The sequence below is a fragment of the Phoxinus phoxinus genome, assembly GCF_949152265.1.
Source record: "Phoxinus phoxinus genome assembly, chromosome: 22".
Taxonomy (NCBI): domain Eukaryota; kingdom Metazoa; phylum Chordata; class Actinopteri; order Cypriniformes; family Leuciscidae; genus Phoxinus; species Phoxinus phoxinus.
This window is the reverse complement of record NC_136897.1, coordinates 7,102,396-7,129,436: the sequence shown is the minus strand read 5'-3', so window position 1 is coordinate 7,129,436 and position 27,041 is coordinate 7,102,396. Positions and strand designations below refer to the sequence as shown.

General features: G+C 36.5%; 3 protein-coding genes across 9 annotated transcripts in view; 1 reads left to right on the top strand and 2 right to left on the bottom strand.

Annotated features, from left to right (window-relative positions):
* Positions 1-13,815, bottom strand: part of dazap1 (DAZ associated protein 1) — a 29,384-nt gene extending 15,569 nt beyond the window's left edge. For 2 of the 7 annotated variants that reach the window (XM_079596503.1, XM_079596500.1), the window contains exons 1-9: positions 13,707-13,815; positions 11,319-11,426; positions 9,254-9,481; positions 8,352-8,392; positions 5,878-6,044; positions 5,614-5,679; positions 5,326-5,433; positions 4,908-4,956; positions 946-1,028 (exon numbers count right to left, since the gene is read on the bottom strand). In XM_079596503.1, coding sequence (XP_079452629.1) covers positions 946-1,028; positions 4,908-4,956; positions 5,326-5,433; positions 5,614-5,679; positions 5,878-6,044; positions 8,352-8,392; positions 9,254-9,324 — 585 coding nt within the window. In that variant the 5' untranslated portion in view covers positions 9,325-9,481; positions 11,319-11,426; positions 13,707-13,815. Of the gene's footprint in view, positions 1-945; positions 1,029-4,907; positions 4,957-5,325; positions 5,434-5,613; positions 5,680-5,877; positions 6,045-8,351; positions 8,393-9,253; positions 9,482-11,318; positions 11,427-13,706 lie in introns of those variants that run through there. The other 5 variants (XM_079596502.1, XM_079596499.1, XM_079596498.1 and 2 more) reach the window with 4 other exon arrangements.
* gamt (guanidinoacetate N-methyltransferase) lies at positions 12,722-16,798 on the top strand. The gene is made up of 6 exons (XM_079596505.1): positions 12,722-13,128; positions 14,763-14,908; positions 15,013-15,076; positions 16,114-16,181; positions 16,265-16,375; positions 16,467-16,798. The coding sequence occupies exons 1-6, from the start codon at positions 12,954-12,956 to the stop codon at positions 16,605-16,607; spliced, it is 705 nt and encodes a 234-aa protein (XP_079452631.1). The 5' UTR covers positions 12,722-12,953; the 3' UTR covers positions 16,608-16,798.
* Positions 16,799-18,337: 1,539 nt separating this feature from the next.
* On the bottom strand, positions 18,338-25,081 carry ndufs7 (NADH:ubiquinone oxidoreductase core subunit S7). The gene is made up of 9 exons (XM_079596506.1): positions 25,064-25,081; positions 24,502-24,575; positions 23,822-23,858; positions 23,453-23,521; positions 23,220-23,337; positions 21,681-21,860; positions 21,494-21,540; positions 21,280-21,368; positions 18,338-18,580 (listed from the first exon to the last, which is right to left on the bottom strand). Exons 2-9 carry the CDS (start codon positions 24,515-24,517, stop codon positions 18,483-18,485), a joined length of 654 nt encoding a protein of 217 aa, XP_079452632.1. The 5' UTR covers positions 24,518-24,575; positions 25,064-25,081; the 3' UTR covers positions 18,338-18,482.
* Positions 25,082-27,041: the final 1,960 nt, after the last annotated feature.

The following is a 27,041-nucleotide window of genomic DNA, read 5'->3' as shown; positions in this document are numbered from 1 at the left end:
GAACAAACTTGCTGGAAGTGGTTTTTCACTTTAAATCAGCACAGTGCAGTCATGACAGAGCAAGGAAATGCCTCGGGAGACCAAACGCAGAAAGTCCAAGACAGACCCATGTGATTCTCTCTGAATACAAAATACGTGAAAAATACTAGTGTTATATTTTCAGAATGCAGATCAACTTCCTTAAAGCGACCATGCTGGGAGTGTTATTTTACTAAGTCGAGCTGGTGAGGTGAGATAACACGTCATGCGACTTGTTCGGTCTTGCGCTATCCCTCGAAACAGACTAATACACCTAGGTATCAGACAATAATCTCACACTACAGAGACATTTTCTACCCGCCCAAAGCCCATTTGGAGTACATTACCAGACACAGTATGGAGATTCAAACATTGAGGTCACTTAATTGAGATTTCTCTTTGCCTTCTGAGATAATATAGAACTCAAATAGTAAGTGACCTGACAGTATTAACCTGAATAAAAGAAAAAGTAAAAGAAAAAAAAGGAAACTAACCAGTTCTTTAGGTGAGTGCTGATATAACAATGCTATAAAGTTCCCTTAGCATTTATATATATTGGTCCTTTATAATTAAATTATAATAGCAAAGTATACTCATAAATTAATTTATTTTAATACTTTAATATGGTACATATAGGGTACAAACCCCAAGTTTGTCACTTTTATACAGCATTAAAGCACCTAAAGGAGAGGTCAAAATGAACCAAACCTTGGGCGACTAACATGGACAGAGATTTATACTGTACAAATGTATAAAATGTAACACTTTTGCACACTTTCCCCAGTTTGGAAGAGAAATAACCCATCGTGTTAGAAAAAACAACTCCCTTTGGAACTTAAATGTCAATTCTATAACTTTTCATTTGTGCATGTTTGGTCGCCCAAGCTTTAGTTTGTTGTAGGGGAAAATAAAACTACAACTACACACTTTTTTGCCCATGATGTCGTGAAAATGCATGTTGACAGCCTGGTCCACTGATTGTTCGGCCTCGAAAGTAATAAATCCAAAACCTAGCCAACGACCAAAAGTCAACAGAGCAGCAAGGTGTTGGGACAGAACAGCTAGAAGAACATAAGAGGGATGGGGTGGGGGGTACCTAAGGTTCGGATGACATCACGGCCCGAGTCACCAGGAAAGATCACAGGTGGAGGCCAAAAGGACAGGAGTGTTATGTATTATTCTGTTCCATTCAATACTTTAACCCTGGACATATTTAATGATTAACAGCAGCAGAAGGCATTCGATAACTGAAGCCAGGTCTTATGTAACCTCAACGATACTGACAACAGATCTTTGTCAAGTGTTGGGCTTGATTTGTGTATATATATATATATATATATATATATATATATATATATATATATATATATATATCTGCCTTTTAAGTTTCATCCGAACCTCACTCTCATCACCACCCCAATCTTACACAACAAATGCGAGCAGCAACCACAATTATCAATGCATAACAAGAATGATCATTACAACTACAGGTTTTTTACTGGTTTTCTCGAAGCTTCCCAAAATGCCACAGTACTTTGGGCAAACCAAGAGAACATAGATTGTAACATAGCAACACAAGCACCACAAGGATATAAGGATATTTGTGAAACATTTAATGCAGCCCCGTGTCTCGTGTGGTGTAAGCCCAGTTAATGCTCAATTTCAGAGATCTACTCAGAGGCTCGGGGACAGTAAAAAAGAAGCAACTGCGTGCACCCACGCGTGCAGGGGTCACGCAGGCAAAACTATCAAAGTGGGCCGCCGAACCGGAGCGCGATTCCAAGGTCACTTACGCGATAAGACAGAGCACAATCCTCCAGCAGCAGCTGAGTTTAGCTGCGCCAGATCCACCAGTGTGAACTAGTTTCTGTCAGATCAGATAACTGTGGCAGAACTGGGCTGCGAGAATCTCCACTTTGGGATCTAACCTGATTCTGATTGCACGTCCTTTGAGACTGAAGAGATCTGAGAATTCGTACACTATTTGGAGCAGAACCATCCGTCTAAATGAGGACTAAATATACCCAACCTGCCCTTCATCATCAGGCCTGGTTTCATTAAAGAAAGTTGCCAGTGATAGAGGCTTTTACAAGTCAATTCAATGCGCTCTTGCCTGTTAAACCGACTATCAAAATTGACTAGTCGTTGGATTGTTTAGAAGATCTTTCTAGGATCTTCCTGTTCACACAGGACACATTCTTGTGTTTTTAAAAGTTATTAACTATTTTTTAATTTGACACAGCGTCTTAGAAATGTAACACTCATAGCAAAAGATGCTGAAAAACAGCATCTGAACTGAATTTATTCTTAAAGGTGGTGAATTTTCACAAGCGATACTTCGATAATCGGTGCTATAAATGGGACGAATTTAGAAACAAAACTTCACGAAGAGTGTTTTGCATTGCTGAAAGTACTGCACGCTAATGCACAGCACTCTAAACCCTCTCTGTGAAGCTGCATCTCAGAATTTATTTTCCATTCCCATTTGCACCGACGCCCAAAAACTAGTAATTGATGGTTGCTGGATGATAAGTCGACCATCTTGGGCCATCGCTATTGCAGTCAAGTGGAGTGCATCCATAAAGCTACTGAGAACACAAACCTGCCTTTCTGCCTTTAACAGCTAGACACAGTGTGTAATTATGCTATTAAGAAGAGCGAAACGCAAACAGAGAACATCTGCCACACTGTACACACACTGAATCTCTCAATAGGAAGTGTTTTATGCCGTATGAGTGAAGAGAAAGCAATGTGTGAACTGTCTGAGGATAAGCCACTGCCTTTAGCTGGGCACAAACTGAAGCATTAACTGTGTTTACACCAGAGAAACAGGCATGAGTGCGTTTCACACCAGGCCTTAATCTGTGTGGTGCCACTATCTGTACTGTATCCTACAAGAAAGAACAGACATATCTCAGGAAAAACGTTAATGCATTCAAACACTTGACAAGGAAAACAGGGACATAAAAAGAAAGATAGAAAGGGCTTACTTAAATGTACTACATTGCAATAAACACTCATTTCATAGATCAATCAAATGTAAATGTTCATAAAAAAAACTTACTTAAATGTCTAAAGGTTAATAGAAATTAATTTCAGTGATTAGAAATTCAGTAGGTCAACTACAAATGTTCACATGACAAACTATTCCATCAATACCCAACGAGAGTGAAAGGTGAAAAGCATTTTAAGTTTAAACAGTAAAAGCAGAGCAAACTATTTTCTGGAAGACATTGAAGGACATGGTTTAAGTGAATGTTAAGATCACACTGCCAACTTTTAAAATGAAAAAGCGTGTTCTTTTTATTTATTTAGTCATACATCTGATGGCTTTGTTTCACTAGTTCTTCAGCTAGACCGGGTCATGGCAACAGTCCAATTATAATAAAACAGTGAGAATCATATCTGAAAGATGTCAGCCATAATGCATTACAATTTCAAATTTTAAAGTGGTAGTTCGCGCAAAACTTAAAATGACCTACTCACTGTCCTGTTATTTACTTCCCTATGGAACACAAAATTGATTTTTTTTATATATATATCTTTGCAGAGCTCTATTCCATACAACCATTTGTAGAGCCCACATCTGTCAAGCTCCAAAAATATATAACAGTTTTACCACTAAAATACACATTTTCTTTTTTTACTAAAGTATCACAGAATGATCCCATGCAACGTGTCGTATTTCCATGTGTTCTGGCCGTATACAATAGGGATTGGTGGAAAACAAATAAAAATGATATGTATTATTCAGCGAAAATCAATTGCTGCATGGCGTTCGCGTTTGTGAGACTCTATTTCGCAGTTCACTCTGTCTCGCCAAGAAAAACCACACAAGTTGTGAGAAACAACACCTAGAAATCCCCAAAAAAGTCTTAGTATATTTGATTGAGAGTTGAATTTCTCCAGACCGGAACTCCGGTGGTATGATAACAGGCCGAATGGCAGTTGTGACAGATGTGAACGAACAGCACAACCATTTTTTTTTTTACAACAAACACAATGAATAAATTCACCTCAGAGAAGAAGGTACATAGGTTGTATTTCATGTTGCGTTTTTTTATATATCTTGATTTCTCACAACTTAGGTAGCCTTGCCCTGGAGACCAACGGCCAAGGTCAGGATTTTTGTTAAATAGTACATTAAATTTCAGTTCGTATTTTACCAAACCCTATCATATACACCCAGGATGCTTGGAATATATGACACGTGTAGCATCGGATCATTCTGTGATACTTCCGTGTCTTCTTTAAAAAGGTTGATGCTGGTCGCTATTCACTGCCATTATATGGACATGGGCAAGCAGGACTTTTTTTTTTAACTCCTCTTGTGGTCCAAAAAAGAAAAGAAAGGCATACGGCATTAGAACAACACCAGGGAGATGTTGACTTAATTTTCATTTTAGGGTGAACTATCCCTTTAAAAGGCACAGTGAGTCCCTTATTGCTTTTTCAAAGCAAGTCTTTTGAACAGATTAAAATTGTAATTGTTATTATGTTAAAAATAGCTAATCACATTCAGTTACCACACAAAAAAATGTGATGGTTCCAAAATTTCTCCTTTTGTGTTCCACAGGAAAACAAAACAAAACAAAACAGGCAAACAAGTCTGAATACATTTTTGGATGAACTACTCCCTTTAAGACAAGCAGATGTGCAAGAAGCTGAACTGACTGCACATGTTTGATGCAAATGTTTGCGTGTCATGTGGATGCTGCTGATTTGCCTTGCCACCATGCAAGAGTTGAGACACACCAAACCAAGCATCGCACACATGAGAGGGATGGATGGCCTGCGTGATGCTCTCTTCTCTTTGGGCAGGAATAGTTTGTCTTGCGCATGAGGTGAGAGAGAGACTGAATGGGAGCAAATATGAATGTGTGGTTTACCTCGAGGCCTCTGTTTCTCTGCGTCATAGATCATTACCACCTCTGTGACCTTCAAAAGGGAGAACAGAACCAGTGAAGGACGAAACGGCGATAAAAAAAATGCATCATATATAAAACATATTACATGCAGTGGGGCCATAGGCGTGTACAAATTTGGCAAATCATGAATTCAAAATCAAATTTAAACCTTGATATACCAAAGAAATGTCATGATTTTGCACTATTTCTAGGTCACTAATCAAATAAGCAAGTTCATGACCATGTGACCTTTTAGACGCCACTGTATATGCTCTTTTGTGCATCGTCTGACATTATTGCAAAATTTTTATGAAATATATCTAGTTATTATTAATGCCCTATGAGAGTCGCAGTCTGATTAAAGAAAAATGGTACATTTCTGTATCTGTGTCCATCTCACCACTCCAAATCTGTTGAAATAATCCCTGAGTTCAGCTTCACCGCAATTATGAGGAATTCCACCCACAAATATCTTCTTAGATTTATTGCTGTCGCTTTTGCCTCCTTTCTAAAACACACAGACAAAAAAAAGAGAATATTTTAACTTTTTTTTTTAAGAGTCAGGCAAGGAGTGGACAATCTCACCAATGAATAAAAATTGAGTAAATAAACTCTAGTTTTCAGACTCTAATGAACAAACTTGAATTTAAAAAACACATTTAATGTGGCTTTACATTACAGTTCTTACCCAGCCGTCTTTTGCTCGAGTCTTCTCGGGCTGCATACCTCTAGGTGTACAAGGCTTTGGGTCGATCTACGAGAATAAACAGATAATACTTATTCAGTAAAAAAATAAAAATTACAACAAAAATTCTAACCAGCATGCCACTTGAGCAGAGGTTTTTGACTTTGGGGTCACAAGATGCAGATGTCTTTAAATGAGCATTTATATGTGATGTTATCAGTTATCATCATGATTGAGCAAAATACAATTATCAGTCATTCTCCTCACATTTCTTCCATCCAGGTTATGAGGTTTGGTGTCCAGGACAGTCCGTACGCAGTTGGGGTCTTTAAACTTCACAAAGCCGAAGCCCCTGGACTGATTTGTGCTTTTGTCTTTCATGATGACGCAATCCACAACCTCTCCATACTGACAAAAGTAGTTTCGCAAGGTCTCTAAAAAAAACACAGAAAGGAATAAGCGAAAAGGTGCATTTTACTACATTTAGATCAGTAGTTCTGAACTGGTGGCAGAACTGCAGCTTTGTATAGTCAGGATAGCAAAAAAAGACTCAACTGTAAAAAGAGAGGAAAAAACATTTCCTATCCTTGCGTCCAATGATTGAACCAAAGTTTCAATCATTGGACACTAGAAATCATTGGATTTCTTGAATATATTCTTGAATATATATATACATACAGTATCAGTCAAGGGTTTGGACACACCTTCTTATTCAATGGTTTTTCTTAATTTTTTTTTATTGTTTTCAACATTGTACATAAATACTAAAGACATCCAAACTATGAAAGAACACGTACAGTATGGAATTAGCCTATGTAGTAAACAAAACAACCCAAAATATGTTTTTTATTTTAGATTGTCCAAACTAGCTACATTTTAGACTTGGGTGATGATACTGAAAGTTCTGCACAGGAATACATTTAACTAAATTATAGAGACATATCATTTATATAATAAATTATGCTAATATTTCACTTAAATATTCTTCAACTTCAATTCAAAATTGCTGTTTTTACTGTATTTTTGATAAAGTCCAAAAAGATTTTTTTAAAACCTTACATGCCCCAAACTTTTGAACAGCAATGCATGAATTATAAACTTCTGTATCTCAGTCAATCAAAATGATCTGTAATGTGTATGAGAGTAATGTATTCTTGAAAACGCTTCAGCACATAATCGACATAAATCTTATTCAGCTTTCAGTCCAGTGCTAGTAGATGGACCAAAGTAGGGCTGTGTGATTGATCATAATTGATTTTCGCTTCCAACGAATATGAAAACCAGATAATTGAGGTTAAAACATTATTGTGCCGCTGCCACATTCAACGGTGCGCTTTCGTTCCCACTAACCCAACCTTAACATCCAAATCAGCCGAATAAGAGTGTTGTCTATGCAATGTCAAATGCAGTCTACTGTTGTGCTTGGTATTAAACGGTTTCCATTAAAAGCGCATTAAGCCATGAAAGAAACTGAACATGCATAAGAAAAGTATACTGTGGGCTTCAGACTTGCACCTAATAGGCTACACTCGAAAATGCCGCTTTTCTAAGTATCCTCGTAAACACAGTCGATTATGTCGTAAGTGAAAGTAAACAGTTGAGAAAGAAAACACGTGTATAACAGCATATTGCATCCGTGCAATCGTTCTTAAAGTGACAGCAGCCCAATATTACTGCTTTAGCCTGTGTCGTTGATTTTAATCAAACAACAAAAGACAAATATAAAATCACTCACTGCTCTTGAATGAATAACTTTTGTAGCTTCAATAAGGATTATTTTATATTTAATGTATAGAGCAGTGTTATTTTAAATTTGATTACTTTATTCAGTTTCTGTTGTAGGCTATTACTTGTATGAATACCACTGTCTGTACATCTTCTTGAAAAACTTAAAGCACAGTTTATTTCATTTGTATTTTCCATTTTGTTTGTAATTAGTTTCTCTGTTCTTATTGTATTGCAGACTGTTTACTTGTCTTCTGTTTTGAGGAGCTTTTACTTAGCTACATTAGTTAACTTAGTATTCATTTTTGCTGAAGCAGCGAAGCCTATTGAAAATTGTGTAATTTTACTGATATCGAAAATTACTCATATCATGAAACAAGACTTTGATCATATAGCCTAACAATAATAGTGTTAAATAATCGTGATTTCAATATTGAACAAAATAATTGTGATTATGATTTTTGTCATAATCAAGCAGCCCTAGCCCAAAGGTCAAAATTCAGAACGTAACAATTCTGTTTCATATGCGGCAACATGCCAAAGCAAGAAAAGCAATAGACATAAAGTAATCATGTGACAGGAGTGACAAGTACAGCAGACAAGGCTTTGAAATATATGATGAAATTATTATATACTCCATGTACATTATAAGATCGTTTTCCATTGATTTCCTCATTGCATTTTACGCATGCTACTTGATACGGGCTTTATCGGATTTCTGGAGCTTGCGTCTAACCCAGGCTGTCTCACTTGCACCCACATACTGCAAAGGCAAGCTTAGCCCTGAGTGACAACCTGGTTTCTACGCCCGGAACATGCCGAGCACATATTAAAGTTTATGCAGGATTTTATAGCGTGCATAATATAGCAGTGCAAAACAAGACTGTGCTTTTAATGAAACACACACTGTGTGATAGAGCCTTGCAGCTGCCACTTGCATTATTTAAGAGCCCCTACATAGCAACTAATGTTACTGTATAAAACTATATGGTGGTTAATACGACAGTTCCACTCACCCTGGGTGGTGCTCCAATCCAATCCACCCACAAACAGCTTCCTGCAACACAAGGATGAGGGAACGTCACAATGCATTTGTGATCATTCAGAAAGGAACATGAGTCAAGGTGAAGGAGGGAAAACACGTTTGCCCTTGGCACTGAAAGCCTGATCTGACTGATCTGTGCGGTTTAACGGGTCATTATCAAAATACATTCAAATGATCCTGAGCTACTCCGAAACCATCTCCGAGTCAGACATGAGCTGGTTAACAAATCCACCTGGCTAATGTAAACTGCTGCAGGCTGGGTCACTGGACAACACTGTGCATCAAGATTTCCTCCTCTGCTCCGATTATAAGTCTTACAGCATAAAAGACAGAAATAAAATCCTTCAATATGATTAATAAAAATCTTACATTATGCCAGTCTTCAATATGATTTGATATAAAAAAGGGAGTTTTACAAACCTCCAGTTTGTGATCATAAACTTACAGGATAACAAAACAGCCTCCAGTTTGACTATAAACTTATGAAAGAGAGCGGTATAAACCTCCAGTTTGTGTTTATACAACTTAAACTACAAAAACACGGCTATAACACTCCAGCTCGTTTATAAGAAACTTACAGCATAAAAAGAGAGTGATGCAAGCATCCAGTTTGACAGCTGATCATTTTCTGTCAATCTTTCTCTTTGCTTCGATAACCAAGCATTTTATCAGCTAAATTAACCGAGAACGTGTCGTTGTCGCCGTGATCCTCTAATGTAAGGAGTTTACTGGTGCACCAGTGTGAGTGCGGAGCCCGGCGGACTGGTTCCCTGCTATCTGCTGTCCTCCGGCGGCCCGCTGCGCATCTCTCTCCGCTGGAAACGGACGGGTACGTTACATCCAAACACTGTCATATAACACACCGAGTCTTACCCTATTTCATCTCCAGCTAAGTTGTTGTTGTTCATCTCTGTGGCGAGGGTTGTGGACGGGAGTGCTGACATGGGTCCGCTCGCTCGGTCTCCTGCCGGTCTCCGCCGCCCGGGAAGGTCACACTCCGCTTTCGGTTCAAACCGAATCTGCGCAACACTGACGCGAGCAACGGGGCGCCCCAGCAAGGGCGGTGCAATGACAGCACAGCATGTTGGGTAATGGAGTCCACTTTGATGAAGTAAAAAAAGAAAAGAAAAAAAGGAATTTAGAAGGTGAAGTTGTGTTCTTGGATGAAATTGTTCACTTACAAATAAATTACATTTTTGAAGAATTTCCTGGCTATTCTTTTTAATATAATGAAAGTTAATAAGCAGGACTGCAGATGTCAAGCTTCACCATTCACTAATTCAGCTTTTTTGATACATCCATGAGAGTTAAATTAAATAAAAATGTACTATTTAAAATATTGCACTATTTATTATAAATTATTTATCCATGTAAAACAATTGTTTAATTCATGTGCCCTCATAAAATAACTTTGCCTCCTCTTGCAGTGACATCTGGGCTGTGATTAACTTCACATTTAGACTACTATAAAGTAGGCAAAAAAAGAGTAGCCTATGTGACAAAAGTGGTATGTCCGAATTCACAAAAGAGTAGACAAAAAGTACCCGGATGACCTACTAGTTCTTCCAGCGAGTTTCTGAAATGTGCATATGATGAGGCCACGTGAGTTTTATGAGATTTATGAACCATGAATGGCAGTGAAGCAATGCAACTGAACTGACTAGGTCACATGATAATGACAACATGGCGAATGTAGTGCGTCCAGTACTTAGGGAAAAATCCAATCGGAAGTGAGCATCCCTATGCCCTATTCACTCCGAAGAGCAAAACATGACCATAAACGATTGTTACTTCCTTGAAGTGACCATTGCATGTTCCTTCACTAACAGACCCGTGGAAGGGCCCTTCGAAGGGATTCAGTTGTTCACTTTCATTTGGAACACCCCTACAAATGGCGTCCCCTTCCTAAAGTGCCCTTCAAGGGTGCAAAAACACAGTTTGGAATTTGCCCTTAATTTACCCAGTGATCAAGGGCTTAGGGTGTTCCATGTTAACATATTGCAAGGGTTCTGCCAGTAGTGGGCACTCGTGCAATGTAAGCAATGGCGTACATCAGAGTGAATGAGACAGAGGGAAGTTAGCGAGGGAAGGGCATAAAAAAAGTTAAGAAAGCTCAGCAGTGATAACCAATTTAGGAATTAAGCATTATTTTATCAGGTCTTTTCAACAAAGTTGCTCCAGATAAAAATGATTTGTTCATAAATCAGGCTGATTCAGTACTTGCCTTATTGATCTGGTCGAAGTGAACAGATCACTGGAGGGAAGAATTATTCCATATTCCAGTTTGTTTCCCACAAAAATCCATAACATGACTTCCAAAGGATTTAAATGGAGTGCAAGTTGTATGGAGAACTTTTATGGTATTTTATGGTGCTTTTACAACAGTCCTCATTAATCGTAATTGTATGGAAAAGAGTGGCCATCTTAAAATTTTACCGTTTTTATTCCACGGAAGAAAAAGAGAGAGAGCATACACTCACTTATAACAACATGAGTGAGTAAATAAGGACATAATCTTCCTTTTTTTGAGTGAATGATCCCTTTAAGAATTGTCAGTTGTTGTGAGTGTGCTTAATCGGGATTCAATGATATGCTGTTTGGATTGTACTATCAGCAAACCTGGTTCAACAGGTTCACATAGGCCTATACCTACACTGTTGAGACATTTTGTCAACAGATATGTTGTCATACTACAAACATTCGTTACTATATAGAACGTACTTTTTCAGCGGCTGTGAAGTAATTACTTATTCAAAATAAGTACAAGACAGTAGGCCTATGCAATTTAGGACGCAGCCATACTTCCCTAAGCACTTCCCCTCAGGAGAATCCCTTCCACCATTTTGAAGTGCGTTCAGCTTTGTCAAGTGGGCGAGAGAAGTTTATTTGGACAGACCCTCGACCCCTTGATTTTTACAGAGGGAGCGAGTCTACTTACTTGAGGCAGATCCATAGACGACAATGCAACACGATTGTGACGTCACAGCAGCAACTCGCAGTGCACGCACTTAGGGAGATACACTTTGCTCGCACTGTTGGCAGATATCTGTGTTTACAGGACAGGAGAAGGAGGCGCTTCAGTACGAAAAGCAGAGGATACATACTTTTGTTGATTAAATCTGACTATATTGATCGGTTGTGAATTTGTCTTAATAACAGTCACATAACCTAAGCAGTACAAATAATAAGCTCTTAATAATGAATTTAAATATTGATAAAAATGAATTCATTCAGATATCTCAAAAGTTTGTTAGATGTTCTTGTTTACTGCTCACAGAATGTGAATTGTTAAGAGATCCATTAAGATGTTGCAGCAGAAAACAGATGTGCCTCACTATCATTTTTTAAACCATTTTGTAACAACAGGAATGTTGGGTATGCAAGTAGCCTTAAATTATTGACAGAAATATTGACGAAAACTAAAAAAACTGTGGCTGTCCAGCATGTAAATAGTTCAGAAAGTCCACTTGTTCTGAACAATTGCACAACCTTAAAGGGATAGTTCACCCAAAAATGGTTGTTCCAAACCTGTATGAGTTTCTTTCTTCTGTTGAACACAAATGAGCATATTTTAAATAATGTTGGTAACCAGGCAGACGGTAACCATCGACTTCCATAGTATATTTTTCCTACTATAGAAGTTAATTGCTACCGTTTCATTATAACATAAAAAAATTAAAAAAATCTTAATTTGTGTTCAACAGAAGAAAGAAACTCATATGGTTTGGAACAACTTGAGGGTGAGTGATGTCATTAGGGTTAATATACTGAAACTACACTCTTCTTACTTACTCGCGCACACACACACACACACACACACACACACACACACACACACACACACACACACTTGGAAAAGTATTGCAGTAGAACTGGTTTTTTTTTTTTTTACAAGAATAACAGAAATACCATGTTTTTGGACATATGTGAATGCATGATATATATGCATATGGTAATTATTCAGTACCATGACAATGGGGTCCAAATCTAAGAGCACTATGGAAATTGGCTCTATTTTGCTTTTTGTAATTTAAATAAATAAAACATTATATTTGCAGCATCATTTGTGTGAAAAGTTAAATTAAAAATGATTTTGACAATTACTTAGTATTTGTTCTGTCCCTATTTTGCTTTCATGACAGCGTTCAAGCTGAGATGAACTTGTGCAAAACTTTATGACCCCGTCCAGCATGATCTGGAATATGTGTTCTTCAATGGAACAAAGCTTATCTATTGTACAAAGGAGTTCGAAAATGTACGTATTTGATTGTGACCTACAAAAAGTATTTAAGTAGCATAACCATGGCATTTAAGTAGTGAATAGTGAAGGCTACAGCTGTTGGGTTAACCATCATGAATCAGAAGCTGTTCCAGCTGTCTAGCAATGCATGTGAGAGTCCACCCCCTTCTCAGTGGACTCCTTATCAACACTCACTCTTTGACTACACAGATTCTTGCACAATCAGCAGTTCTTTAAATATATAACACTCAAGTCACGGCAGAGACGATCTCTTCAGCCACTGCGCGTTAATATACACACCACGCCACAACTGTCAACATTCAACAATCCACCATGGCCACCGCACAGCCGATCTTCTCACAGGGCGAAAACTGCAAACAAGTGTGGCATGACGCTAGTGCTGACTACAATGCAGCCGACACACACCTGGAGATCATGGGCAAACCCGTTATGGAGCGCTGGGAAACTCCATACATGCACTCTCTAGCAACAGTTGCTGCATCTAAAGGTATTGTCCTATTAAATTCTTGATTCAGCTGAAACAACAACAGTAGGCTATGCAGTCAATGCGTGTTTTTTTTTTTGTTTTTTTTAAATGACTTAATTGCAATATTATATTTAACGTCACGCAGACGTCAATAAGATCTGTCGAAAACTTAAAACTTTTGAAACAAGACGTGTTCTCAATAACAGAATTCGACTATGGCGAAGGGAATAAGATTCTTGAATGAATCCTTCAGTAGAGTCGAATCTTTTTAACAAACCGGTTTAGACGATTCGTTTGTGAATCGGTCTATGGTTCGCAACTTTCGCAAGTCAAAAACTCACCAAATTATACTTGTCCTAAAAAGTCCGAATATGCACATAATATGGTATGCAGGCAGGAATCCAGATCAAATAACATGGTGGATGTAGTATTCAGGAAAAACATGCTACACATGACCAAAAAGCATGTATTTCTATTTAGACACACACACATTTACCAACAATTAACTATTTGAGCAAAAAGCGACTTGAATAGCAGAAATAACAAATAAATTAACCAACTTAATCGTAAAACCATAATAAACACCCATATTTGCCTACCTTTGGCTAGGACATGTTCAAGAATGTATGCACTCCGTGATGACCGCTAATAGGGTTAAACGATCTGTTTGAAAGAACCGACTCCGAAAACGTCACGAGTCTTCCCCTCACTACTATGGCGAAGAATTAAGCTTATGAATATTAATTTGGAATGCTGACGTTGCTTCTTAACCTTCATGGAGCCCCCAGTGGCGTTACTTAATTCATTTTCATCACCTACGCCTTCATCACATTGCCAGAATTAGTAGGCCTACGTGAACGACGTTCACGTTGTATTCGTGAGATAAGAATGCGTTATCTGTGTGAAGGTGACACAAACACGTGCTTGTGTAACGACGACAGGTGCAAAACTTCCCCACGCAGATATAGAGGTAACTAGTAAAAAGTTGACCGTTAACTGAATGTGATTCAGATTTCCCCACTTAGCTTAACCACACACTCGAGACGGCGTGTATGGCTGCATTCAATTGCAGTGCATTGCCTGAATATATTCACTTACATGCATTAAATTAGTCCAGGCTACTACGTTTCATGACAATGTATGTTCGTATTTATACAGTGCACGTGTCACATCAATGGATCACAAACTGAATTTCTAGAAATGCCATTCATTTGAGAAGGGCTGGTCACTAGTATTCTCTACTTTGCTCATAACGTGTCTATTTTTACTCTTCTCTGAAATATCACCTCCTGCAACTCCAGGGGCAGGACCTTTCCCATGACCACTCTGTCATTCATATCTGGCATAGTAAGATTTGTGTGTAAATCGTACTATGCTAGATATGAATGAGAAATATGTATGTAATAATATAATGTAATAATGATATGTAGGCTAATACTGTATAGGAACCAAGCATGAATCAAAATGAATTAATGTTTATTGGCTTACATAAGTCAGACTTTCACAGTAAATATTCCATGCCAAATATTCATTTTATAACATGATGCGCAATATATGCACTTAATGAACAAAAGACAGTTGTAGTGAGGAGCAATAAACTATTAATAAGAAACCATAAGCATTACTAACATGCCTCCTCTTGCTTGGGAATGCAGGTGGAAGGGTGCTTGAGATCGGCTTTGGAATGGCCATAGCAGCCACTAAAGTGGAGTCCTTCCCCATTGAGGAGCATTGGATCATCGAGTGTAATGATGGCGTATTCCAGAGGCTACAGGAATGGGCCAAGAGTCAGCCACATAAAGTAAAGCAAAACACATCCGTGTCTGATATTTGTTTATTGTGTTGGGCTATTATTACATCTTACGAAGCAATTAATGACTTATTAAACTGGTTTTACTTGCATAGGTTGTTCCTCTGAAAGGCCTGTGGGAAGAGGTTGTGCCAACCCTACCTGACAATCACTTTGATGGTAAAATGATTTTAATATTTATTATGTAAGCAAAATATCTTTTAAGGACTGTTAAAATTGGTTGTTAGTTCAAAGGCAGTGAAAAGTGTTGTTTACCTTCCCATGACTGCACATTAAAAATAAGAAAATATACATTACCGTTCAAAAGTTTGGGTACAGTAAAAAAAAAATTCTTAAAAAATTTTAATACATTAAATCAATAAGGATGCATAAAATGTATCAAATGTGGCAGTAAAGACATAATGTTACAAAAGATTTCTATTTTTTTTTTAAATGCTGTTATTTTGAACTTTCTGTCCATCAAAAACAGAAATGTTTTTCCCACAAAAACAAAAATATTAAGCAACTGTTTTCAACATTGATAATAATAATAATAGATGTTTCTTGAGCACCAAATCAGCATCTTATGATGATGATTTCTGAAGGATCATGTGACCCTGAAGACTCACATGATCAGGAATAAATTACATTTTCAAATATATTAAAATAGAAACAAGTTATTTACTCCTAATATAGTTATTTGTTGTTTAAAAAAAATAAAAATATTCAGGCTTTGTGAGCATAAGACATTTTGGTAACACTTTACAATAAGGTTCATTAATTCATGCAATAACTATCAATGAGCAATACTGTTAATCTTTGTTAATAAAAAATACAGCTGTTCATTGTTTGTTCATGTTAGTTCACAGTGCATTACCTAATGTTAACAATATTTTAATAAAGTATTAGTGAATGTTAAAATTAACATGAACAAAGATGAATAAATGCTGTGTAAAAGTACAGTTCATTATTAGTTCATGTTAACTAATGGATCTTATTGTAAAGTGTTACTGACAAAAAAAACCGTACCAACCCCAAACTTTTGAACGGTATTGTAAATTTGATCTAATAATATACTGTATGTAATATATTAAATGACATAGATAAAGAAATACATTCTTAGACCGAACAAATGTGTAGGCTATTTATGAGTATTATATTAAGTTGCAATTAAGAAAGTTGTGACAAATCTGCATATATCTGCCTTCCAATCACAGGTATTCTTTATGACACATATCCTTTGTCAGAGGAGACGTGGCACACACACCAGTTCAACTTCATTAAGGTTTGTGGACGGTTAAATAGCATTCATTTGGTGTTAACTGTCAGTGATCGCACTCCATTATGTTGACTGGGCCGTGTTCTCAGGGTCATGCTAACAGACTGCTGAAGCCCGGCGGTGTGCTCACATACTGTAATCTCACTTCCTGGGGTGATCTGCTGAAAAACAAATATAATGACATCGACAAAATGTTCCAAGTGAGTAACTGAACTCATGACGCAATTTTTTATAACTTTAATTATATCCTCCCCATTGTGCTCTGGTCTTATGATGCACTTTTCTTTTCAGGAGACACAAGTTCCCCAGCTGCTGGAAGCGGGATTCAAGAAGGAGAAGATCAGCACCACACTGATGGACATCAGTCCTCCCAGTGAATGCAAATACTATTCCTTTAAGAAGATGATCACGCCGACTATTGTTAAAGAATAAGAAAACAAACTGCATTTAAATCATTCTATTGTTAATTGTCTCTGAAACGTATTTAATTTATTAGGGCGAATTGCATTAAAATCTCAAAATTACTAGAAAAAGGTTTTTATAAATGACCATGCATAGATGTGCCATTCAACAACAGTTTTTTTTTTCTTTTTTGATTGTAAAAATAAACACTACATAATCTACATATTGTTAGCTGTTTTGCTTCATATACTAATTTAATAAGACGCTGACTGTTGTGAATGTATTCACTGATAAAGCGACTGCAGGGCCTTCAGTCAGCTGTTCAATTTGGATTTTGCAAACACTATTTATCATTGGGGAATTACAGCTAACTTTTTTTTCAGATATTATACCCCTGCCCTGAAGGATCCAGGAGTTTGTGTTTTGTTCAAGAAGGTCAAGGAAATTCTCTAGATTACAACAGGAATTTAGGAGTTAAGCAGATAGAATCACGTTTTCACAGCATGACACACTTATAGATTAGGAATTAAGCAGTTATTAAAGGGACAGTTCACCCAAAAATGAAAATGCTTTCATCATGTACTTGCCCTCAGTTCTTAACCTGTATGAGTTTCTTTCTCCTGCTGAACACGAAAGACGATATTTTGAAGAATATTGGTATTAACAGGTCCCCACTGACTTCCATAGTAGGAAAAAAAACGTACTATGGAAGTCAATAGGGAACAGAAACAGCTTGGTTACCCACATTCTTCAAAGTATATTATTCTGTGATCAGCAGAATTAAATTTTTTGGGTAAACTGTCCATTTAAAAATGAGTTTCCTCTGTACTGTTTTTGTGGAAATTTGAACCCTGCAGTCCTGAAGAGCCTAAAGAACCGCTGCTTTTGAGAGTGCATCAGTCTCCCTGAGAAGAAGATATACCAGCAAACGTATTTCTCTGACAGTGTTGTTATGGTTTACTAAAACAATAAAAAAAACTAAAAATGTTAAACTAATCAAACGTTTAGAAATGTTGCTTTAGTAAATAACTGAAAAAATTACTAAAATTACTAACTGAAATAAAAAAAATGAAAAAGACAAACACTTCAAATTGGAAAACAAATTAAAATGAAAATAAAATAAGCAAATTCAAAATATATGAAAAATATAATAGTATATATATATATTAAAATTCTAAAAGTTTTTTTTAGAAGTCCCAAAAATAAAGATTTATTACATTCATACATATTAGCATTTTTTCTTTTAGATATTTGCGTTTTAACTTTTAGCGGCTTTGTAATTCTCAATTACATTTATACAATTATGATGGTGACACTTTACAATAAGGTTCCATTTGTTAACATTAACATTTGTTAATTTATCTTCTACATACAAACTAACAATGTAAAGTACTTCATTCTTTAACCATCATTTTATTAAATGACAATAAGAATTTGGGGAAAATGTGCTAAAAACAATGCAGAAAGGTTCAACTTTATTTAAGGTGTCCTTGTTACAGTGTAATTATACAATTAAATACGGAGTAATATTAATTAACAGCATTACTCGTGGGTTAGTTGCATGTAACTATTCATAATTCACTGTTATTACTACAGTAAATATCTGAAATGTACTTGTGTTACAAAGACACTAAAATAAAGTTTTACCCCTAAAAAAATTATTTTGTAGAGCAAGTCTTTTCAGAATAGACAACGATGACTACTGCACCACAATGACAAAATATAAAAAATACAACTGACAAAAAATAGTGCACTCAGTGTTGAAGCAGAAAGTCTTTTATTGTAGTTACAAAGAGGAGGAGCTTCACTCAAACCAGAGCAGCTCCTGAGAAATCAGCCTTCTGAGCAACAAATGACCAGAATTAAATAAACATTTCAGAACAGACACACAAACACTATCACACCTCACTTGCGATACCAAATTCTCAGTTTCTTTTCTCGCTTGATCTTCTTCTGTAACTGCAGTGTTCCATAAAGCAGAGCCTCTGCTGTGGGAGGACACCCTGGTAGGACGGACAGACAGACATTACTATATGACGAGATCATTTTATTATCAGAAAATTCTGATAAAGTGGTTATGTGATGTTTCTCAATGTTTTCTTGTAGTGTGTAATGTATCTGTTTGTGCATGTACAATATCTGTAAAGTTACAAAGCACGTAGTGTCCCACAAAGGGATTTATTCTATCTAACAGAACACTGATCCAGACCTGCCAAAAACGCCTCGATCAAGTCTACATATTACTTCCTCAAACATCCAGGTCACAATGTGCAATATTAGCATTATGCTGTCCAAAGGCATACGCAAAGAGAGAAGACGTGGCTTCGGTGAATTTTGCCGATGCTGTGTGGATGCGAAAGCAAAACCCCTTTGTTTGGCCATCCAAACACGGATGAAATTAGGAATCAGTGTTTAAGATTGATTTATAACACTGTTTTTACAGAGGAAAGCTTCCTGAATCTGGAACCTGAACAACGCTGGCTATACACGCCTAAATAATTAGAAATATACACTTCATTATGTTTTTAGACTGTATTTTAATGTTGTCAACTCATGACTTAAAGTTATTACAGTGAAGAAGACAAATTAAACCATTATAACATGAAAGACTTACTAAATAAACACTGCTCAAGTCGTGCTTGCAAAATTGGACCTGATCAATCTGCTTGATTATCCACATTTTCAGCATCTGATGATGGCTTGAACTGATACGGTATCACCAACAACATTATTAACTGTTTACAATTGCTTTAGAAGCCTTGGAAGCTGAAGCTCACGATTATGGTAAGGGACGTTACATTTCCCACACATGTTGGAGGTGTTTAGCCAATCACAACGCATTGGGTCAGCTGGCCAATCAAAGCAAACTACGCCAAAGCCATGGGAAGGCAAGCCTGCAAACATTAGCCAAAAAAGCGTAACGGCTAATGCTAACTCTTCCAGCTTGACAATGACAAATAGAGCTTGAGTGATCGAATGGAATTCAAGCGTAGTTCAGGCAGAACACTGATCGCTGAACAATGTCAGCTGACGCTCAGCTGATTAGTTACTTCACCTACTCTAATCAACTATAGCATTTAAGCTCATTCAACGAATGCTCCGCAGTCTGTCGCACAGACATTTACACCCACCTCCACCTCCTAGCAAAATATAAATAAATAAATACATTCTATGGCTTCCAGACATTTTTAGTGACTAGTATCACTGCTATGTATTTTTTAATGAACAGATTCAAATCTAATCTTAAATGTGTGGTTTTATGTGCACTGTAGTGACCAGTAATCTGCAGCTAACAGAGCAATTCACGCTCTTTTTTTTCCGTTCAGTAAAGCACATTCCACAAACACTCCAGACCTACTGTACGGTTATATAACACCAAATACAGAGCATTATTCACAAGACGAGCGCGCTAATCCACAAGAATCTGCGTGTAATCTGTAACTGACTGTCATAACACTTTTCAGAAGGAGGGGCTATGTAGAAATCAGTGTTTCAGACAGGAATAAAAGTACAGAAATAATGTTCAGTATAGGCCTGTCACTAACGATTATTTTGGTAATCGAGTCGATTATTTTGAAGATTAATCGGATTTTTTTTTTGTGGTGAGAAAATATAAACACAAAATATAATATATATATATATATAAAATAACAATGAGGCAATAATAATTGGTTCAAATAAATTCTCAAAAGCAAGTAATCATATGCTTTAATGCAACCCAAACTAGGGCTGGGTATCGATTCAGATGTTCCAATTCGATTCACAAGCTCTAAATTCGATTTGATTTCGATTCGATTCCTGATTCGACTCAATGAATATAGATTCATAAGTTTACAAGTGGTTAATTAATAAAAAGAAATTAAGAGCCATAAACCTATATATTAAACTCTTTTTATTCTAGGTAAACTTGCATGGGTACATTAAAACCTAACTTGAAATGCATACAATGAATAGACAGGATTTTGATGCAAGATGAAAAATTGATGCTGAAAATTGGACAAGTCAGAATAGCCGCATGCCTTGCTCAAACAGGATCAGGTTATTTTATGTTTAAGAGAAAACTAACATTATCTGTAACATGGAGGCTGCAAGCCTATGAACTGGAGGAAAACTAATACTGTCTTTTGGGTGATAGATAGATAAATAAATATGGGGGGAAAATCGATTTTTAATCAACAACATTTAAAAAATCGATTAATCGAAAAATCAATTTTTTTGCCCAGCCCTAACCCAAACTCACAGCATCTGCAGAGATGTAAATGATAACAGTTGATGTGGAGCAGAACGGAATCGCTCTGAGACGCACGTAACCTTCACGCATGTAAATAAATATTATAAACTCACAGGGCATATATTTTTTTAATTGAATCACAGCCTTTGTGAATTCACAATATGCTATAGTATGTTTTAAAAAAAAATTATTTTAATACATCGTGCAGCCTTAGAAACCGGTCTGATGATACGGTTCATGGATTCTCGTCCGTGGAATGTGCCACTACTGATAATTTGCCGGTTACTCTGTACGGGTAAATTGCAATCGAGGATTTCGGTTTTTTTTTTTAAACGAGTACTCTAATTTAATTGAGAAATTGTGACAGCCCTAGTACAGTATGTGAAAAAATAATGTTTTTTGAGCATTAAAGCATTTTAACCTATTCTATTACACCCAATAAACAAAATAATGAACTTAAATGAAACACACCTGGGACGTAGATGTCCACTGGAACGATGCGATCACAACCTCGGACCACAGAATAAGAGTAGTGATAGTAGCCACCACCGTTAGCACAGCTAATGCAGGAAAAAAACAAATCAGATTTAGTAAAAAAACTAACAAAACTGAACATACCGTAATATGCTAAAACAGTCTTTTTGACTAATTTATGAAGTAGGTAATGAAAGAACAGCTATATTACCTTCCCATGGAAATGACGTATCTGGGCTCTGGCATTTGATCATACACCTGTTATCAGCAAGACATTCAGAAATTACAGGAGCAGAACCGTCATTACACCAAAGCATAAAAAGAAAATTAAACCTAGTTGCCAAAATATATTGAATATAGGCAATAGAAATTTATTAAAATTGTTATAGTGCAAATACCTTCCGCAATGCAGGGGCCATTTTATTGGTTAGTGTCCCTGCAACTATCATGACATCAGCCTGTCTGGGACTGGCTCTGAACACGACACCAAACCGATCCATGTCATAACGCGGGGCGGCCATGTGCATCATCTCCACAGCACAACACGCCAGGCCAAAGGTCATGGGCCATAAGGAGCTCTAAAATACAAACAGAAATGTAATGAAATGTCCATTTAACTGCTTTAGAAAGGGAATCATGTCTACTTTAAAACTAAAGTAATTAAATTAAAAATAATAATTTTTCACAAAAATAAAAAGTTGAAGCACGCCGTTTCTGCAACAATAGCAGCGGAATTACAAAAATAAAGCATATTTTCAAACTTTGCAAGAACCCCTTTCACGTGTCATGCTGAAAATCACAAACTGAGAACACAGCTCGGGGTGCTTGTAAAGACGTGGCTCAAACGGTAAAAGTAGGTTATTTTCAATTAAAGGTCTAACATATTAGGAATACTTTTAAGATGTGTCATGAGTAAGCAATTTCCTCAGCTAAAACTCTGGTGTAGAGCAAATGTGAGTGTCTCGCTTATAATAAACTCATTACAAACGGATTAATTTGTTTTTCTGAATGGGTGCATGATGATGCTGTATGGTATTGAAGTGTCCATTGTAGTGCGTAGCATTGCAATGCCCCCTACCCCTTGGCGTGTTTATGACCCATTTAATCTTTGAAGATCTAAATTTAATACATTTTGGTCTTTTCCCTTATAATGCATCAGTCCCGAATAAAAACCCTCTGGCAGTGTTGCCAGATCGGGTCAATAATTCCAGCCCAAAAGCTCTCAAAAACACTCCCAAATCATCACTGCCAAAAGAATAAGATATAATTTCTATATGAATAAGATATAATTCCAATGTAATTCTATTGTCATGACAACCAAGGTGTATAAGTTCCATTTACCTAAAACTAAATTTACTTAAAACAAAATGACGACAAAATAAAATTATAAAAATGAATCAATTCTCCTGCCAGGAGAACAATACAACAGGAAAACTGATGGCAACAAACATGGCAAATACAGTAAAAGAAAATTAGCAAATGACAAAATGTTTCTACCCAAACAGGAAGAAAAACTATTAAAGTATGTCAAATATTTTGAAACAGCAGTCAAGAAATGAACAGACTTTAACTGCTGACTGGCTAGCAGTCAATTAACAATATTGGGTTAGGAGAATTATTATTATTTTATTTTTTAAAAGCAGAATAACTGTTTTTAACATGATAAAGTTTCTAAACAAAGTTTTTTGAGCACAAAATCAGCATTTTTTAAAGATTTCTGAAGGATAATGTGACAATAAAGATATGAGAAATTATGCTAAAAAATTCAGCCTTACCATCAAAGGAATTTTACATTTGAAAATACAGTATAATACAGAAAACAGTACTATTTCAAAATATGAATTTTTTTTACTGTATTTTTGATCAAATAAACACAGCCTTTGTGAGTATAAGGGACATTCAAGAAATCTTTTGTAAATGTGTAAAGAGTGACGTACTCTGCGAGCCCAGTTGATCAGGTCATCCAGCTTGGTGATGACGTATTCACCCTTACTGCTGACCGCTGAAGATGGTTTTGGTGCCAGAGCGGTGCTTTTCTCTCTGAACGGGACCAGACTGGAAAGAAGGGTGTGCTCAGTTAATAATGACAACAACTTCTCAATGTAATAGTTATTTCATAATTGCCCAGGATGGGTGACATACAACTATAACAAAACCATTCATTTCACACCTTGAGGAGTTTTCATCCTTTTTGTCTGTCAGAGGAACCTTTTTATGAACAGCAAACGAGGAAATGGCCCTACATCAACACAACAAAGAAAAAAAGCTATTACAACATTTGTATACAATTTGCAATTATATATATATATATAACAATAAATATTATGGACTTCACTTAATATACAAAGGCAGCATCATATTTCAAAAATATTGTCATCCATAAAGATTGAGGTTTATGTGCACAACACTTGTCTAACCCTCATTTTAATCTTTACCATCTTTCAAACCAAAGTTACCAGGTAATGTAGAGCAATCATAAACACACATAAGATCTAAGACGGAGTTAAAAAAAAATATTTAAATCCAAATAAAAACTTACCTTAGATTAAAGGAGCCAAGGGCGGGGAGGCGGGGAACTGAAATAAAAACACGTTACATAAAAGTTAGGCTAAGTCACATTATTTGCTATTACCTTCAGCGCAGAAATTGATCTGGTTAAGTTATAAAACATCTGTCAGTCTAGTAGAGTTGAATCTCAAGAAAACGCAAACTTGCACATGTCAGCAATAAATAAAAACAATAACAACAACACTAACAAAACAAATAAATACTGTGGCTAAAACACTGCTCACTATGTGGCTAAAGATTTTTGGTAACGACAAAAATATTTCAATAATTTAATACTTGAACATTATTTATAGCATTTATAAACTTTGTGACAGTGATTTCTGTTAATCACTGCATATCACCTGACCAAATGGCATGTTTGATTTTATTATTCTGAAAGTAATATAAAATATCTTTGCTCAACTTTCATCTGTAAATAATGTGAGTTGTCTGTATTTGGGTAACGTTATGTAGAGTCTCTGATCAAGTCATGTTAAGTAACAAGGTCACTCAGCGAGTAAAGTCCTTAAGAGCACGACAGAATTCATTTACCAACTAAAGATGTGCTATAATTTAGTTACACCTAATGCACTCAATCTATATGATGCAATAATATCAATACTGCGTTATGCAGAGGCTTAAAATCGTCTAGAACCCAGCTCGTTTACTCACCCATCAACGCCGCCATCTTTGCATAACATCCACTTCCGGTGGTAACCCGACTTCCCCCCTATGTCAAACGAACTCTTATTTTAAACAAAATAAATAAATAAATAAATTACAACACTGTACTATAACTGCACTATAGTACAATATTATTCATATTTTTAAATGCTATTATGTAAATTATACACAAAATGCACAATTTACATAACTGAAAGCATCTCAAACTCTGAAAACATCAGTTCTAAAACTTCTAAAATAAATGTTTGTGCAGTCATGATAGGGGTGATGTAAAACATTTGAAAAAAATAAAAAAATATTCTAGTCTAGTCTAGTATCAATTTCACCATTTATTAAACAAAACAAAATAAATGAAATGGAAGTTCAAAAATGTCCACCCTGTTTGGGACAGATATAGTTTGTTCACTTTTTTCAAGTAGCCTACTAAAAAAAGCATTGATACTCTATAAATTTTCATTGTCACTGAATTATTATAATGCTTTTTTGTGTGCTGATTTTATGGAATTATTGCAACAACAACAACAACAACAACAAACCCTGCTTAACTCACACTCGGGACTTTCGGGTCAAAAATGACCCAGAGGCTCAGCATTTTTGAAGTCAGATTGGTGCCATCTGGTGGATGTAGTGAGCATAATTATTGTGCAATATCATATTTTAAGAAAGGCTTGTGAATTCTAGTTGTTTTTGCACATATTTCCCTATTTTTTTCAGGTTGTGGATTTTAATATAAGAAGAGATTCTCAAAGACTATTTTTGTTTGTTTGGTTAATAATTGCTTTTATTTCACACATTTCCCAAAATGAGCTTTTGGAATGACACACGTTCATTTGTGTGTGCGTGTGTTTTTGTGTGTATAAGTGTGTGTGTGTGTGTGTGTGTTTTTTTTTTTTTTTGTCTGTTTTGCACTCTTGATGTTTTAGAGATTCACCCCTTCACTGTTGAGTCCTTTTTTTCTGCATCCTGGCTGATTTGTGGATTGTATGCACAAAAAACCTCTGTATTTTCATATTTTTGCCAATTTCCCATTCATTTCCTATGGGGGTCAATTGACCCGAAGGTCCTGAGTGTGACTTTTTTTTTTTACGTCCACTTAGACTTATAAAATCCTGTCCCCAATTTTTGTTGGGTGTTCATATACCAAGTACCAATAAAGTCACCAAGTTTCGGACCATTCCGATAAAGCTACGATTTTTAAAAAAAAATTATTTAAACGCTTCGGGCCATTTTTGACCCAAAATACCCGTGGACAAAAATGAACAAGGTGGACAAGTCATGGATGGATGACTTCCTATCTCTCAACCAGTTTTACTTCATTTTGAACTGGATTTAGATGGGAAACAATATGTAAAACATTGCCAACAAACTTTAAATTCACTCCTTCTTTGATTTTAAACATAAAAATCAGCCTACTTTAACGATCACTATGTAAACTCTCAGTGTCCACTCTGTTAGGTCCTCTGATTTAACAGTGTGGACATTCTGACCTTAAATCAGCTACTGCATCTGTCTGAACAAGCTAACACATGACTTTATTATATTTCCCTTAACAGGGTAGACGTACTAAGGTTGACCACATCAAATTTACATTTATTCATTTAGCAGACGCTTTTATCCGACTTACAAATGAGAACAATAGCAGAAACAGTAGGACAATATGCAAGTGCTATGACCCTTCTCAGTTAAATCTAACGCAGTAAATGTAATTTTTTAAAATAAAAAATAGAATAGAAGATAAAGTGTTTGTATTTCTGGATCAAGTGCTGCCGAAAAAGGTGCGTCTTCTTCAGCCGTTTCTTGAAAGTGGCGCCGGACTCAGCAGCTCTGGTTGAGTTGGTCATTCCAGCAGCAGAGAACAGTCATGGTAAAGGTCCGGGAAAGAGATTTTGTGCCTCTTTGAGATGTTACCACAAGACGACATTCGCTTGCAGAGCGCAAGTTTCTGGATGGCACATAAGTCTGAAGTAATGAGTTTAGGTAAAAGGGAGCAGAGCCAGGAGTTGTTCTGTAGCCAAACGTCAGAGACTTGAATTTGATGCGAGCGGCAACTGGCAACTATTGCAATTTTGTGAGAAGAGGAGTGACGTGTGCTCTCTTCAGCTTGTTATAAATCGCTCTCGCTGCTGCATTCTGGATCAGGTGCAGAGGTTTGACAGAGCAAGCTGGAAGACCAGCCAGGAGAGCATTACAATAGTCCAGTCTGGATAGAACAAGCGCTTGGACAAGGAGTTGTGTAGCATGTTCTGATAGGAAGGGCCTGATCCTCCTAATGTTGTGCAAGGCAAATCTACATGACCCGGCAGTTCTACCAATGTGGTCTGTGAAGTTCAATTGATAATAAATTACAACCCCAAGGCCTTGATGGACCTTGATGGAGTTATGGATGACGAGCCTAGCTGAATGTTGAAGTTGTGATGATGTGTCGGGAAATTTGAAAGACAAAACTGGTTAAAATAGACAGTTAAAATAATCAAGGATCTCACTCACTCGCCCAAGTTTTCCCTCCAAAGAAGTGATGACTGCATTAT